We start from the raw sequence: 14,331 nt of genomic DNA, 5'->3' as shown, positions 1-14,331 counted from the left end.
AAAGGTGGTATCAAAAGTTTCGCCAAGGAGATTTCAGTCTTAAAGATGAATCGCGTGCTGGACGCCCTGAAAAGATTGAAACGGACGAATTGCAAGCACTGCTGGATATAAACTCTGCGCAAACTGAAAATTAATATTTTTTCGTTAAAATTAATATTTTTTGATTAATATTTTTTCGTTTGTTTTTAAATAAAGATTGAATTTTACAAAAAAAAGCTCAGAACTTTTTTGTACACCTAATATATATACCAAAATAATGTATATTAATTATACATATATATACATATATATGATATATATAATTATACATATATATATATATATATTATATATATACATATATATATTGACAGTTCCTATTATTTTCCCAGACTGAAATGTTTGTATTTATATCACGCGTTATTTTAGAAGAACGCTGAAGCTTCAAGAGAATTGAAGCTAATAAATTTTCAGTTGTGGCAGTCTCTTTTTCAAGTCAAACAAAATGTTTATCAAACGTAACATAGTACTTTGTGAGAAATCTTGAATATTAATGTAGTTCCTAAGATCAAAATATGATCCTAATAATAATCAGATTAAATTCGATCGTGCTAGAAATAATTCACAATTAATAGAAAGATAAGAATTTTGACTTATGCCACTAAAATTGCACTACTAAAGACATACAAAAATAGCTTAAAGCTTCACGTTCTAGAAATAAATTGTCCATTATAAAAATAGACAAGTTCGCGTAATTCGATCGCTGCAGTAAGTAAATGTGAAAAGGGGGGAATGTACCGGATGACAGAATTTACGGGTAGATAACGAACATCGCGAATGTTCTCTATGTATACCGGTCAGCAAAGAGCCCCATGTGCATTGAATTCGCGCTGATAATGAGCACGCGACTCGTCTCTCTCTCGCCGCCGAACTTCGAGACTCCAACTCGGCACAACCAACTATCGATTACCGATACTATTACGCATAAAGTTCACTGACACGCGTCTATTCCGCGATAAACGAACCTTTTCGCACGATCACACGGAAGCACCCTCAGAGGTACCGTAAATTTTCGCGTCGAAAATTTAGAGTCGGGGAGAATTTAAGCGGAATTTCAACGCAAGAAATGACGCATAAAAAGAATTCGTTTCTTTCGAAGCGAAGACAAAACGTTCAATAAACATATTTTTTGCAGCAAACTACATTTTTTTCGCACTCTCTTAAATGACTTTTTTTGTAAGAGTTGCACAAAAATAAATAAGATATAAGATTATATTTATAAAACAGTGATATTTGATTCCTTTTATTCATGCAATTGTTAAAATTATTAGCATTTCTGTTTGCAATTGTTTTGAAACTTTCGCGTTTATTTTAAGATTTAAAGTTTTTCTGTGGCTAAATTAGTGTACACTTTTAGAAATTAAAGTGAAATAGGTGATATATGTTTGATCAAAAGCAAAAAAGAAAGTTCTGATGCAGTCTAATGCAGAAACAGAAAACAGACCAAAGCATTTGAAAAAGTACAGCTGATCCAAATTTATAGAACCATGACACACAAAAATGTAAGTAGTTTAAAACATAAACAGTAAAGGAATTCAATAATATAAATTGAAGCTTTTGCAATTATGAATGGCGATTAACGACTACTTTTCATTAATTAGAGCAAAGCAATCGGTCATTGTTTCGCTCTGATTAGTTGAAAAATAATCACCAATCTGCTGGTTATAATTGCGTAATCGTTAGTGCGACTTACGAGTTTTCTACGATAAGAAAAATAATCGACTATGACTGGTCAATTTCTTACGACTTAAGCCTTAAGCTTAGATAATGGCTTATTGTAGAAAGCTCGTTAAAGCCATAACGTACGCAGTAGCAAATTCAATATGTTGTATGTCATGACTCTTATACGGAAAAATGTCGTTACTTTAATATTTCAAAGAGCTCAAGATATCACCTTACATTTTACAGTTTTAATCGTAACTACCCGTCCGAAATGTGTGCATAACGATGACGCGATGACTCAGATTCCTTTCGGTCCACTGTCCCAGATAAAATGAGGAAACGATTATGAAACAGCGTAATCGGAGAGTAATAGTGATCTTGTGTAATGTTTATCAGACGTAAATTTCTCTTTTCGCGCGACGTAACAGCTGACTGCGTAACTGTCAGTAACGACCGTCTGACGTCGTAACGAACCTCCATCCGTAATAACCAACTACGTCAGAAAGAAAGTTCGTCTCGGAATATCTTGGAATACAAGTATCTTCCATTTCACCGCAACTTTTACTTCATCCTCCACTCGTCCATGCCTATTTTCTCTTTGTTCTCCGATAGAGATTAGAATGAAATTATTCAATTTAAGATGCGGAATACCCAATGTTAATCGCATTTAATATAATTTAATATACAATTTAATAAATTGCAATATTTATTGCGTATTTCCATTGAAAATGAAGATATTAATAGTCCCGATAATTCCGAGAAAAACGGACGTGAAAGAGAAAGAATTAAGTTCATTTCCTGTTTGTTCTCTGAAATTATTTATATTATTTCCGTTTAAATAATTACTTTATAAAATTCAAGAATATAAATACGTGAATACTTGAGCATCTCATTTCGGGTGATTCACCTCATATGATTCATTCAGAAGACGTTATCAGTAATGAATTTGACATTTAGCCTCTAATACGCGCGACTTAAAAGTCACGGCAGATAAAATATTGCAAATGACCAGGGTAAGCGAAATCGGACTATGTCTCGAAGTAGAACACAAAGATGAAGAGGATCAAGCAAATCGATATCCTCCCTCAGTTGTCGTTTGTCTCGTACAGACATATGCGACCAGTAATATATTGTATATTTGATTCTGCATAGATATTGGTTACGTCTCGTTTCTCCTTATATATCAGTGTTTAAATTCAAAAATATTCGAAAGCTATTTAAAATCGTGAATCCCTTTTTAAATATCTCAACATCGCGGCCTTTTTTTAATCTCTGAAATGTATAAAATTGTAAATGCATAAAAATAACTTCACTAATTTTAGTTACAAAGACAAAATTAAAAATTTCAAAAAGCGATGTGAAAGATACTTTAAGAATTCTACTTTTATGAATGTTTAGCCATTCATATATATCCATATTCGGTCATAATACGTTCTTTATTTAAGGGTCAGTATTTAAATTGTAAATAAACGCTACATTTTCAGAAAAACGTTTTTTTACGCAAGAATTTTATACAAAGAATATTGTTACGTTATGAATAACTGTTCACTTTTATTTTTAGCTTTTTAAAATAATATATAAACGGGAGTTCAACGTGTGCATATAATCTATACATATATTCTATATCCTATATGTTTTCAAATAATTTTCATGAATCACAATGTAGATTAACTATAAACAATGTATAAAATAATAGAAATAGCGTGTTTATGCCATGAAAGTATTATGCCACGAAATAATTTCAGAATAAATACAAAAAATAAAAGAAAAAAAAATTTTACGCTTGGCTTTCTAATGACCTACGTAGTTTTACGGTAATATTATTAGGTAACACTGTCACAAACTATTTAATAAATTACAAGGTTAATGGAATATGAGAACATTCGTAATATAAGTAATATAAGTAACTCTGATTGTGAGCAATAGTTCCGACTAATGTTTGTAATTCTAAGTGTAGTAAGACTTTGTTTCTTAAAATATAGTCGAATCCTTGTATTCTTTTAATTCTCTTGTAGTCTTTTATTCTAATATTTTGAATATATTTTCAATTTTCTGTTGCGCTATTTCATTAGTCTATATTTACTTCTAAATAATTTCCACAATTCTTTATTTAATTTCCGAACAAACTATAACTCCATATTTATCTTTAAACTAAAATTCTATATTTGCTAAATATCACCACTGTTATACTAACATGACAATAATTCGATATTTTATATTGTTAGCAATTATCAATAACAACACATATTAATAGTATCAGTATAATAATAATAATGCATTATAGTTTTCAATATTAGCAAAATCAATAGATTAATATATACAGTCAATAATTAATTACAAGCGTATACGTAACCATATTTTGTGATTTGTGTCTTCGTATTCTTTATTATTATTTACTGTTTGCTTTTCTACATTTTTACTTTCACTTTCGAAATTACATCAACTTTAATATACAATAAATTATGTACCATAAACGTTAAAGCTCTACTATCTTACATCTCTCAATGTCAGTAATTTACTGGAGTTCCCTTCTCATTCTCTTTTACGACAAAATTCTTGATTTTTTTCTGGAATGTTCAGGAATAGAAACAAAACGAAACGTAGCACTACAAGAATAAGCTATATGCATTAGATTTGTTTTCTGTAGCTGAACTAGTGTGGCTGAACACTTTTGGAACTTAAAGTAAGATAGATATACGTTTGATATTTATCTAAAGTGAGAAAGAAAGTTCTAGAGAACAATCTAGTGTAGGAACAGGAAACAGACCAATTGTGGAAAAAAACAAAAGAGCATTACTATTGGAATAAAATCTTTTCGTATGTAAGTTAAAAATTTATGTAGAATATTTATGTAATAATAATAATCTGCGTTTCAATCATATTATATTCATGATAAGTTTATATTAATGTATACACAATTCTTTTTCTTTCTGTTCCAATATTTATTACGTCCGTCCTATATCTTATAAATATAAAAGCATCATCAAGAAGAGTAGATTTCATGATTAGATATACATCGAATTGATCGGAAAATAACATTTTCGTCAATCACGTAACGAGATCGTAGAAACGTAAACACGCGACTCTACATGCTTTCATCGCCACTCTACATCTCTCGAGACGAGAGGCAAGTGTACGGTCGAATTATCGGTGGAAAAATAACGGAAGAGAAGAATCTAGAACAAAGAAGATGCAGACGAGAGGAACGGATTTACGGACGCGCACAAAGAATACACCGAGTATGTCGCGTTCGTTGGCCGCACGATGAACATAACCTATAAATTATCAGCCGGAGGCTACGAAACGCGAAGGTAGGCTAGGCTAGAGACTCTGTATCAGAATCTGGCTACGAGTGACTATCAAAATCCTACGAGAGAGAGAGAGAGAGAGAGAGAGAGAGACGGATACATATACATTCTATGTACTGTCTCACTTTAACTTATACTGTTTCACTTTGTAGCTTTAATTAGGGTAAAACAGTATGAGTTGGAGTGAAATAATATGTATACAAGAAGAAAGTATACATATATATATATATATTTTTTTTTTTCTTTCGTAGGATTTTGATAAAATCTCTCGTCAGACTCCGTCATAGCTTCTCTAGGGGTTCTGGCTAGGCCAAGTTAGCCTGGCCAAGCGACACGACGCCACGGCGCGGAGCTGCTTGGCGCGTCGTGACGAGGCGGGCGCGGTTTCGAAGTGCCGCACGACGTTGAGATTCGAGTCGCCCGCGCAGTCCCGGCGCGACGACGACGGTGGAATAACGAATAATGTTGTGACGATAATAATAATAATAATAATGATGATGGATGATGATGATAATACCATGTCCTCCACGGATCCTGTCAGATCCTTCATGTCTAGCGTAGGGTAAAGAAAGAGATTCCCCGGCGGTTTCATCCAGTTGCCTGTGCTCTCGCCCGCTCCCTGGCCGTAACCGATTCCGAAACTCTCCACTGTCTCCAAGGTCGCGGCTGTAGCGGTGGTGGCGGCGGCGACGACGGCGGCGGCGGTGGTGGTGGCAGCGGCGGCGTCGTCGGCGCGGTGCGTCACCTCCGAGAGATTCACCGTTAACCCCGTGGTAATACACTGATGGCAACGTGTAATACGGAAAACTCGCGGGTGACACGCGGTGGCACTTTTTTCTCCTCCTCCACCTCCCCCCGGTACTCCACGTCGTCGTTGTCACTACACGCGCACTACTGTTGTGCCCGGCGGATCGGTGGCCGGCAATCGATGGTGATACGACAGCGACAGCAGCGGTGTCGGCAACCCCCGTCGCGGCGCGCTGAACACCAACGGCGGCGGCGGCGGCGGCGGCGGCGGCGGCGATCGACGACGACGACCACACGGACGAACGAATCGTACGGATATGTCGGTGGCGGCACAGCTACCCCACCTCCGAAGCGCCGCCGTCTCGCGTTTTCGTCTCGTCTCTTCGATCCTCCACGCGATTGCCCCTATACGACGTTGAATCGTCGTCGATGCTGATTCTTTCTTTCTCTCTTTCACTCTTTCTTTCTTTTCTTTTCTTCCTTCTTTTCTTTCTCTATCACACAGCGGACCGGAGCGGAGCCGCGTGCGAGCAATGTTGTATCACCGCCGGTCAAACGATGCGAATCGTAGCGCAAACGCGCGCGCGACACCGAGAGAGAGAGAGAGAGAGAGAGTCACAGTATCACCACCTCGCGTACGCACCTCTCTCGACGCGACTAGACGGCGAGGAGAGAGAAAGAGACAGCGAAAGAAGGGAAACGACGGAAGGAAAGCGGAAAAGCGTCGAGATTTTCGCTGTCATACGCGCGCGCCCTTCGTCACTTCGACACTTTCGATATCACTACCAACCACCACTTCCTCCTCTTCCTCTTCTCCCGTGACGCCTAATCCGCGGTTTTTCCCTCACCCTCTTCTTTCTTCTCTCGCGCACACTTTGCACACTCACTCGCGACTAATACTCGGCCGTTGCCGCTTATTTACAGAGGGAGTGATTCGATTGTTATCGCGGCAATGTGGTCCCATTCAAGAGCATTCCTTTCCGCGCGGAGACGCGCCGTCCATCCAGGGGACGAGCTCTGGGGACAGGCGTCTCTTGATCGGCTCCGGTCGTTCCGTCCTCGCTCCGATCACTCGTTGCCGCGCGCCGCGAATTTTCGTCAGCCGGGCTCTACGCTTCGTCGGACGGAGACTGCGCTCCGAAACCGAAACAAAGAACGACGCTCCCGAGCGAGGCGCCCCTGGCGGTCGCTCCGCCAATCCACCGGACGCGCCGCCGTCTCGTATTCTCGTCCAGCGAGCGCAGAAGCGAATGGAACCTCCGCGGCTCTCCTTGCCGCATGTCGCGCAACGATATAAATCCAATAATAAATAATACAGGATACCTCTTGGACGAGAAACGCGAGACGAAAGAGCTTTCCGTTGCTGTACGATTAATCGCGAAAACATTTAAATAATCCATCTCATATGCAGCATCGCAGATCCGAGATCGAAAACGCGATCGATCAGAAACGATAGAATTGTGTGTTTAAAAAATATCCAAAAATAAACTTACTGATTTTTTTTATTTCTTTATCTCAACACCTTGTAAGTCTATTTTGTATTCGAGAAACACAGCGGACAAAAAGAACAACGACGAGAATTGCTCCATATATTTTTGCACTTCCATAAATAAATCGAGAGCGTATTTATAGATTGGAGATGTAAAAGAAGATATAAATGCGTAGCTCAAAAGATCTTTTAAAAATTTCAATACCTTCTTTTGTTTTATATCACTTTCCACAGTGAATCATGGAATAGAATGATGAAAGATAAATTGTTGGTGAACATTTAATACAGTGACATATTTAAATAGTACAATAGCTATTAATAAACAATAATATATCATTAACATATGAATATACTTCAATTAATTTCTATCGCACACAAATAATTTACTTGCAGATTATTTCAATTTTGATTAAAATTTAAAAAAGTAAAAATTAAACGAATTTATACGAATAAAACATTTTTAAAAAAATGTACCGTCCAAATAAAAAGTCAAACGTTATTGATCAATTAATACCGCTTTTATATTCCATTAAAGTATTAATTGTTACTAATATAAATTTTATAAAAGTCCATCAATAGTTTATCTTAAACTGCATTAAATTCAATCATAGAGATCTGTAAAACATCGATGCAGTCTTCACTTCCTATTCTGAATTGTATATTTGTATAATTTTTCACACATTTATACAATACGATGACGTTAGTCTCGCTGCAAATTTATATTTCATACGAAGCGAAATATATTCGATATGGTAAATAGAATATGAGACACGTAATATCAGGAATGACAGAGGATTTATTCAGAAGTTAAGTGATTCGCTTTCCTCGCATTATTCAACAGAAAAGAAACATAAACGTATTTAGATTGGGAGCCAATATTGTTGTCAAAATCTGATATTGTTTTATATTACGAAGATAATTATTTCGATTATAAGTAATTTTTTAACATTATAAGCTTGATCACTTTCGCGATACAGAGGTAAATGTATAATAACAATGTAATATTTTTTAACTGCTCATTGCTTTCAATGTTTTAATAATCATTGAAATGCATTATTTTTAAAAAATTTCATAAGTATTTTGGTTATTGAAAAATACTGCAGTAACATGGTTATACACGATAATTATTAGTAAGCCTAATTGACCCGTAACATATTCGTGTCAATAATATTAAATATAACATTGATTGAATACGATTGATGTCAAATAGAGTAATATGTTCATCTGACAAATTTGTTAATTAAACAACTGGACCTTTTTCCCAATTTTTCATGAATAAATAATAACGTTGAATTAAATCGCTGATTAAAATTCTATTTTGTTAATGTAAGTAGAGGCAAATCACTGTGCTAAAATATAATAATCAAATGAATTTGAAATTATCATGTAATTTTATATTTTGTTGACGAGAACTCATAATAGCTACATAATCATAAATATTTTGAAATTCGATACTGAAACTTGTTAATCCACACGTGAACGTATAAACAACGTATAATAAAATGCTATGCTACACTCGATATTAATTATTTATGATCTATGAATAAAGTAAAAAAAATTTTATTCGCGATATTTTTCAACATATCTTTCATTTTCATTACAAATTTGAAATACAAACAACAAAGGTCATTAAAAATAATAAAATAAAAATTGACTTATATCAGAGTTTTAACCTTGACACAGTTTTAGCAAAAGCCTGCAGTATTTAAGTCCATAGTACAAGGTCCGTTTATTAAATGAAATTATTGAATTGAACTCCTTCAATCAAAAGATATAACATATTTAGATTAATTACGTATAAGATTTTTATGTAATCATAAGATGTTATAATTTCATATTAGTTAGATCATTCATAACGAAATTGTAATGTTGATTTCGGATCGTTAATTATTCATAATCTACGTTAAACATTAATTATAAAAAATAGAAGTTTTTTTTAAATATTCTTCTGTTTAATTATAATTAAATGTTGCATATATTACTTTTTGCATAAAGCAAGAAGTTACTACTCTATTTTTCTTTATTGCGCGTTATGCAGTTGTGTGTAATAATCAATAGGTTTCAATGCAATTTCTTATTATATTGGAAAATTATATTATATTATTATGAAAAAACTTACCTGTCCATTCCTGAATTGTTGCTGCTGCTGTTGATGATGAAAGAGAGCAACTTGTTGTTGAGCAGTCATCTGATTATTTAGATAGACTAAATGTTCTGCACCAGGCGCACCACTCTAGAAGATAAATGTAAAAGATTTGTATGAGTGTATAGAAAAATATTTATAATCATTTAGAATAACTTTACAATCATATATAAAATAGAATCCTTACTATTTATTACTTACTTTTAATTGCATAGGATGTATCTCATAAGGTACATTACTCAAATGTACATTGTTCATAGTCAATCCCAGTTGTTGAGATTGACTTTGTTGAGGTACATTAAGCTTAGTCATAGAATATTTCCATTTTTCTTGATTCTGTAAAACAATTATTTTGATTGTATAATTTACTGTATTACTGCATCAACACAATATATATGTACAAATTACAACTGTATTTAACAATAAATGCATAGATATCATTGTCTTTAGATATACATTTGAGATATATGAAATAAAATACATATTTGGGGTGCTAAATAGCTTAGAAAAGTTGCATATCTATATAAAAGTTGCATATCATTAAAAATGTTTCACAGACTTTATATCAAAATGGAATATATTATCAAACTTAACATCTCGAATATACAAAGATTCTTAAACAAATTCATATAAAAATTTCTTAGAAAATTCTTAATGTCGTAAATATAAAGATGGTCCAAGTCCAGAAAAAATATTCCACTTTGATAAAAACAAAATCTACAAAACATAAATTTTGATCGTAATTAGGAAATAAATCGCAATATTGCACATTATCTGTTGAACAATAGAAACCCTTAAACAATAACAATAATTTTAAAAATAAACTTTGAAATTAAAGATTGAACAAAGAGTTCATGAATTCTTTTACACAATAAAAACTGTAATTATAATAAAACCAATTTGTAAGTTCTGATCTTACATGCAATTTAACAAACTGTGAGGACTGCATGTAATGAAACAAACAAATATTTAGATTTTAAAATTATAATGAAAATTATCATAATATCATATTAAACTGATGTGTATTTTGTCATACATACATTATCAACAATAACGTCATCCGCCAATGCCCAAGCTCTCGGAGCTTGCTTTGCTTGGAAAGTCGAAGATTGGGTGTTAAATTCTGGCTCTGTAGGTCGTTGAAACACATAACCAACCATAGCGTCGTCTTGAGTTCTACTGACTCCCATTTGATGAGTCTGACCAGGTTGGATTCGCATATTATCGCCACCAGCCATAACTTGCCCACACTGTTCCGTATCCTAATAAGACATACATATCAATGATCAGTGATGTCATGGCACATTTATGAAATTTAAAAATATAACATACAATTATAACCTTAAACTTCATATTAGTGATTGTTTCAGCAAAATTTTTGATTACTCTTATATTTTTACATATAACTTGTTAATTAACAAATGTTACATTTAAAAAATAATTCAAATTAAAACCACGTCAAATGTCACTGCAATTGTCTTTATACTTGGATCTTTACTTTATTCAGCCAAATTTGATTAATCAAGATTTAGGGTCTGTTCTGTGGCTAAACTAGTGTATACTTTTAGAACTTAAAGTGAGACAAATATATGTTTCACATTTGGTAAAAGCAAAAAAAAAGTTCTAGTGCATTCTAGTGCAAGAATAAAAAAACAGATCTTTAGCTTGTTAACTTAACTCCTCTGTTTTTCAATTGTTTACAACTTGAAAGCTATTAATAGCTAAACATATATTGAAACAAACAGCAATTTTTCCCCATTTTTGCCTCTAGAATTTCTAGTTCGGAGAAGATATTAGAAAAAAATTTTTTTACACAATCACTTTGTATTTGAGCCACTCGGCACATTCCTCTCGCGCAGCATACAGGACCGAATCAACATTCCCATCGACACCTTAACACTCATGCTGACATTAGCAAATGCTCATATTCTCAGCAGGGCAAATCGTCGAGGTTATGGCGTCTCGTGCGCCGTAATTGTAGTCACACTCGATTCGTGGTCGGCGTATTCTCCGTATTGAGGAAGCCGATCGCGAATGGCGAGGAGACAAATGGTAAAGATAAAAAAAAAAAAAAAAGAGAGAAAGAGAAAGAGAAAATAAGCGGAGGTTGTACCGTGGGTATGTGGCCGTTGGCGGAGGTGTGATGCAGCTGCATGGAGGATGCCGGTTCGCCTCCGGCGCCTCCGCTGCTCGCGCCGAGCCACTTCATGTCCTCGTGGTGTCAGGCCGCGCCGCTGTCCCCGGGCACGGCGAAGGCGGTACGGCCAAACGTGCTGGAGGGGAAGGTGCACCCTCGGCTTCTGTAAAGGTTAGCTCTCGCACAGAGAGAGCCGGCGGCGTCTGGCGAGATGCCGTGGAGGTTGCCGCTTGCTACGGCCGTTGCGTGAACATGTTCTGTAGACGCGTGGTTGTTAACGGCGGCACATCCTCACCAACCGTTTCCACGACGACGACGAGAAGGACGACAGTGAGGACAATGACGAAGGCGACAACGACGATTACGACGACGATGGCAGCGACGACGGTGACGGTGACGAGGCGGCTGCGGTTGAGACTTTAGATTGCCGTTGCGGTTGCGACAGCGGCGACGACAGCGGCGGCGGTGGCGGCGGTGGCGGTGGCGGCGGCGACGATGACGGCGATGATGACGAGCGGCACGCTGATATCAGCCCGAGAGAGACCGTAGGAGCGTATTTACCGAGCTGCGAGCGTAAATCAGACAGTTACAGCAATGGCAGCTGCGTGCACCTCCGGCGCGCTGCTGCCGGATTTTTGACAATACTGTGTATGCTTGGTGTGCGCCGGATATGGAGCGACAGAGAGGGAGAGAGAAAGATAAAGAGAGAGGGGCGAGAGAAAGAGAGAGAAAACACAAAGGAAACCGTCGTGAACGGCGGGCGCGCACGATGACCGCGTACTCGCTTGCTCCCTCGCTCGTACACGTCCGAGCGAGATCCTTGGTTGAAGCGACGAGGACGGTTCTGACGCACGCACCAACTGACCGACGACAACACTACGACTCGCGAACAGATCGAGGAAGCAAGGAAAGATGAAACAAGCGAGAACTGCGTGCACGAGAAAGGAGAGAGGGAGCGAGAGAAAGGGAGGCAAATCGTACATGAGAGAAGGACAGGGGAAATGGACGGAACAAGCGAGCGAGCGAAAGAAAGAGGGAGAGAGGGAGAGGGAAGGAGGAGGGAGGGGGGAGAGAGAGAGAGAGAGAGAGAAGAAAATTAGAGACTCTAGGATCTCGTTCTCGAGGATTTGCGTAGCAAGCACGGGATCCCGATGAACGTTTACCTCGCCCTCGACGTGTGGTTGCTTCTCAATGACGAGGATCGTTCTGCCGTCGATCAATCGTCTCTCTTTCTTTCTCTGCCTGCGCCTCCCTCTTTCCCTCTTGTCTCGATGTTGCACTCACGTTGCTCTCCGTTTCACGACTCTCCCTCACACGTCTTCTTCCTTCATACGGTCATTTCGTTAAAACTAAGGCTTAAAATACACTATTCACAGGTATGTACAGCCACGCGAGCCACAGACACACGACGTGCGTCCACCGGCGTACGCGTGTTTCGCGCGCAAGGAAGGATGCTGCGTGCGCGATTTTCGTGGTGGGAGGCGTCGGCGCGACGGACTGGCGAGGAGGGGTGAGGGAGAAGGAAGACGGACGGCTATCTATGTGTCATGCTGTCTCGCTTTAGCCTCGTAATAACGTGCTCGTATAGTCGTATGTACCGCGTCTCCCGTGCGATTTACAGGCCTTTCCCCTCCCTAGTCCCTCTTTACTCCCTCGCTAGTTTAGAGTGAAGAATTGAGATTTTTTTTCGCGTTCGATATCCTTTCGCTTCGGTTTACCTCGATTAAACGTCTCGCATTCGCGTCGACATAATGCATCAAACTTGTCGAGATAAATCTAGATAAATCGTATAAAATCGCGTCGTGCTTGGCTTCCCTTCGTGGCCGTGATGAAAATTCAATTTTTATGCTACTGAAACGCAACCGAGGCGAACCGTACGGCGCCACCTGTCGTCGTGCGTCCGTCACTATTGTTATGTGCCGGTTGGCGGAAGGGGGGAGAAAATGGCCGCACGCGCGCGAAATTTGAACGTTGATCTTGCGGCGTCGATCAGGCATATATTCGACTATGATATAAATGATCCAGATGTTAATCGAATATTCAGTAATCGGTTTTTACTTTAAGATCATCTTAAGCAGTGCTTTAAGATACTGATATGGCTTTACAATCGATTTATGACATCTTAGGCTAGTATTTATAGTTGATTCTTATATATTTGAGACCGCTTTAAGTATCTTAAGATGTCGTAAGCCAATTAGAGGGCTGTATTAGCATCTTAAGACGATCTTAAAATAAGAATCGATTATAAATATCCGATCTTAGTCCCGAAACACAATAGATATATAGGATGCTTTCCATTTGATAACAAATCGATACAAATATCGTTCTATCTTGTGACTCACTGAATGTCAAGAAAGATAGAATAATACTTGAAAAGTACCTACAAGTCTTAAAAAATTCCAATTATAGTCGATTATTCGTCTCATATTCGACTGTGATTAATCAATTTCTTAAAACTTAAATACTTATTACATATTTATTGTGTACAGGACGTAACATCAAGATGCCTGTTTTTTTTTATCCATAAAAAAACGCAGCATTGTAGAAATACATAAATTACTATATGTACACTATAAATATCTAATTATTATTATTTATTACTATATTAATATTTTATAGTTAATATCATTATTATATTATATTATTCTGTTTATTACTTATTTATTATAGTTATTATTAATTACTAAGTATTATGTTGTACTAATAAATAAAACAATAAATAATCAATTACTATATTACGATAATAAATAATTCATTACATATTATACACATGAATTTATATACTTATGAAACATTGTGCGCCAAC

At 36.9% G+C, this 14,331-nt stretch overlaps 1 protein-coding gene across 9 annotated transcripts in view; it reads right to left on the bottom strand.

Annotated features, from left to right (window-relative positions):
* Positions 1–13,151, bottom strand: part of LOC108752852 (pumilio homolog 2) — an 86,432-nt gene extending 73,281 nt beyond the window's left edge. For 5 of the 9 annotated variants that reach the window (XM_018494004.1, XM_018494006.1, XM_018494008.1 and 2 more), the window contains exons 1-4: positions 11,502–12,560; positions 10,429–10,650; positions 9,590–9,724; positions 9,365–9,478 (exon numbers count right to left, since the gene is read on the bottom strand). In XM_018494004.1, the coding sequence (XP_018349506.1) occupies positions 9,365–9,478; positions 9,590–9,724; positions 10,429–10,650; positions 11,502–11,597 (567 nt within the window). In that variant the 5' untranslated portion in view covers positions 11,598–12,560. Of the gene's footprint in view, positions 1–9,364; positions 9,479–9,589; positions 9,725–10,428; positions 10,651–11,501; positions 12,561–12,688 lie in introns of those variants that run through there. The other 4 variants (XM_018494000.1, XM_018494003.1, XM_018494001.1 and 1 more) reach the window with 4 other exon arrangements.
* Between the last annotated feature and the right edge of the window lie 1,180 nt (positions 13,152–14,331).

This window comes from Trachymyrmex septentrionalis, unplaced genomic scaffold (assembly GCF_001594115.1).
Source record: "Trachymyrmex septentrionalis isolate Tsep2-gDNA-1 unplaced genomic scaffold, Tsep1.0 scaffold62, whole genome shotgun sequence".
In the NCBI taxonomy this organism is placed as follows: domain Eukaryota; kingdom Metazoa; phylum Arthropoda; class Insecta; order Hymenoptera; family Formicidae; genus Trachymyrmex; species Trachymyrmex septentrionalis.
This window is presented reverse-complemented; position numbering and strand designations above follow the sequence as displayed.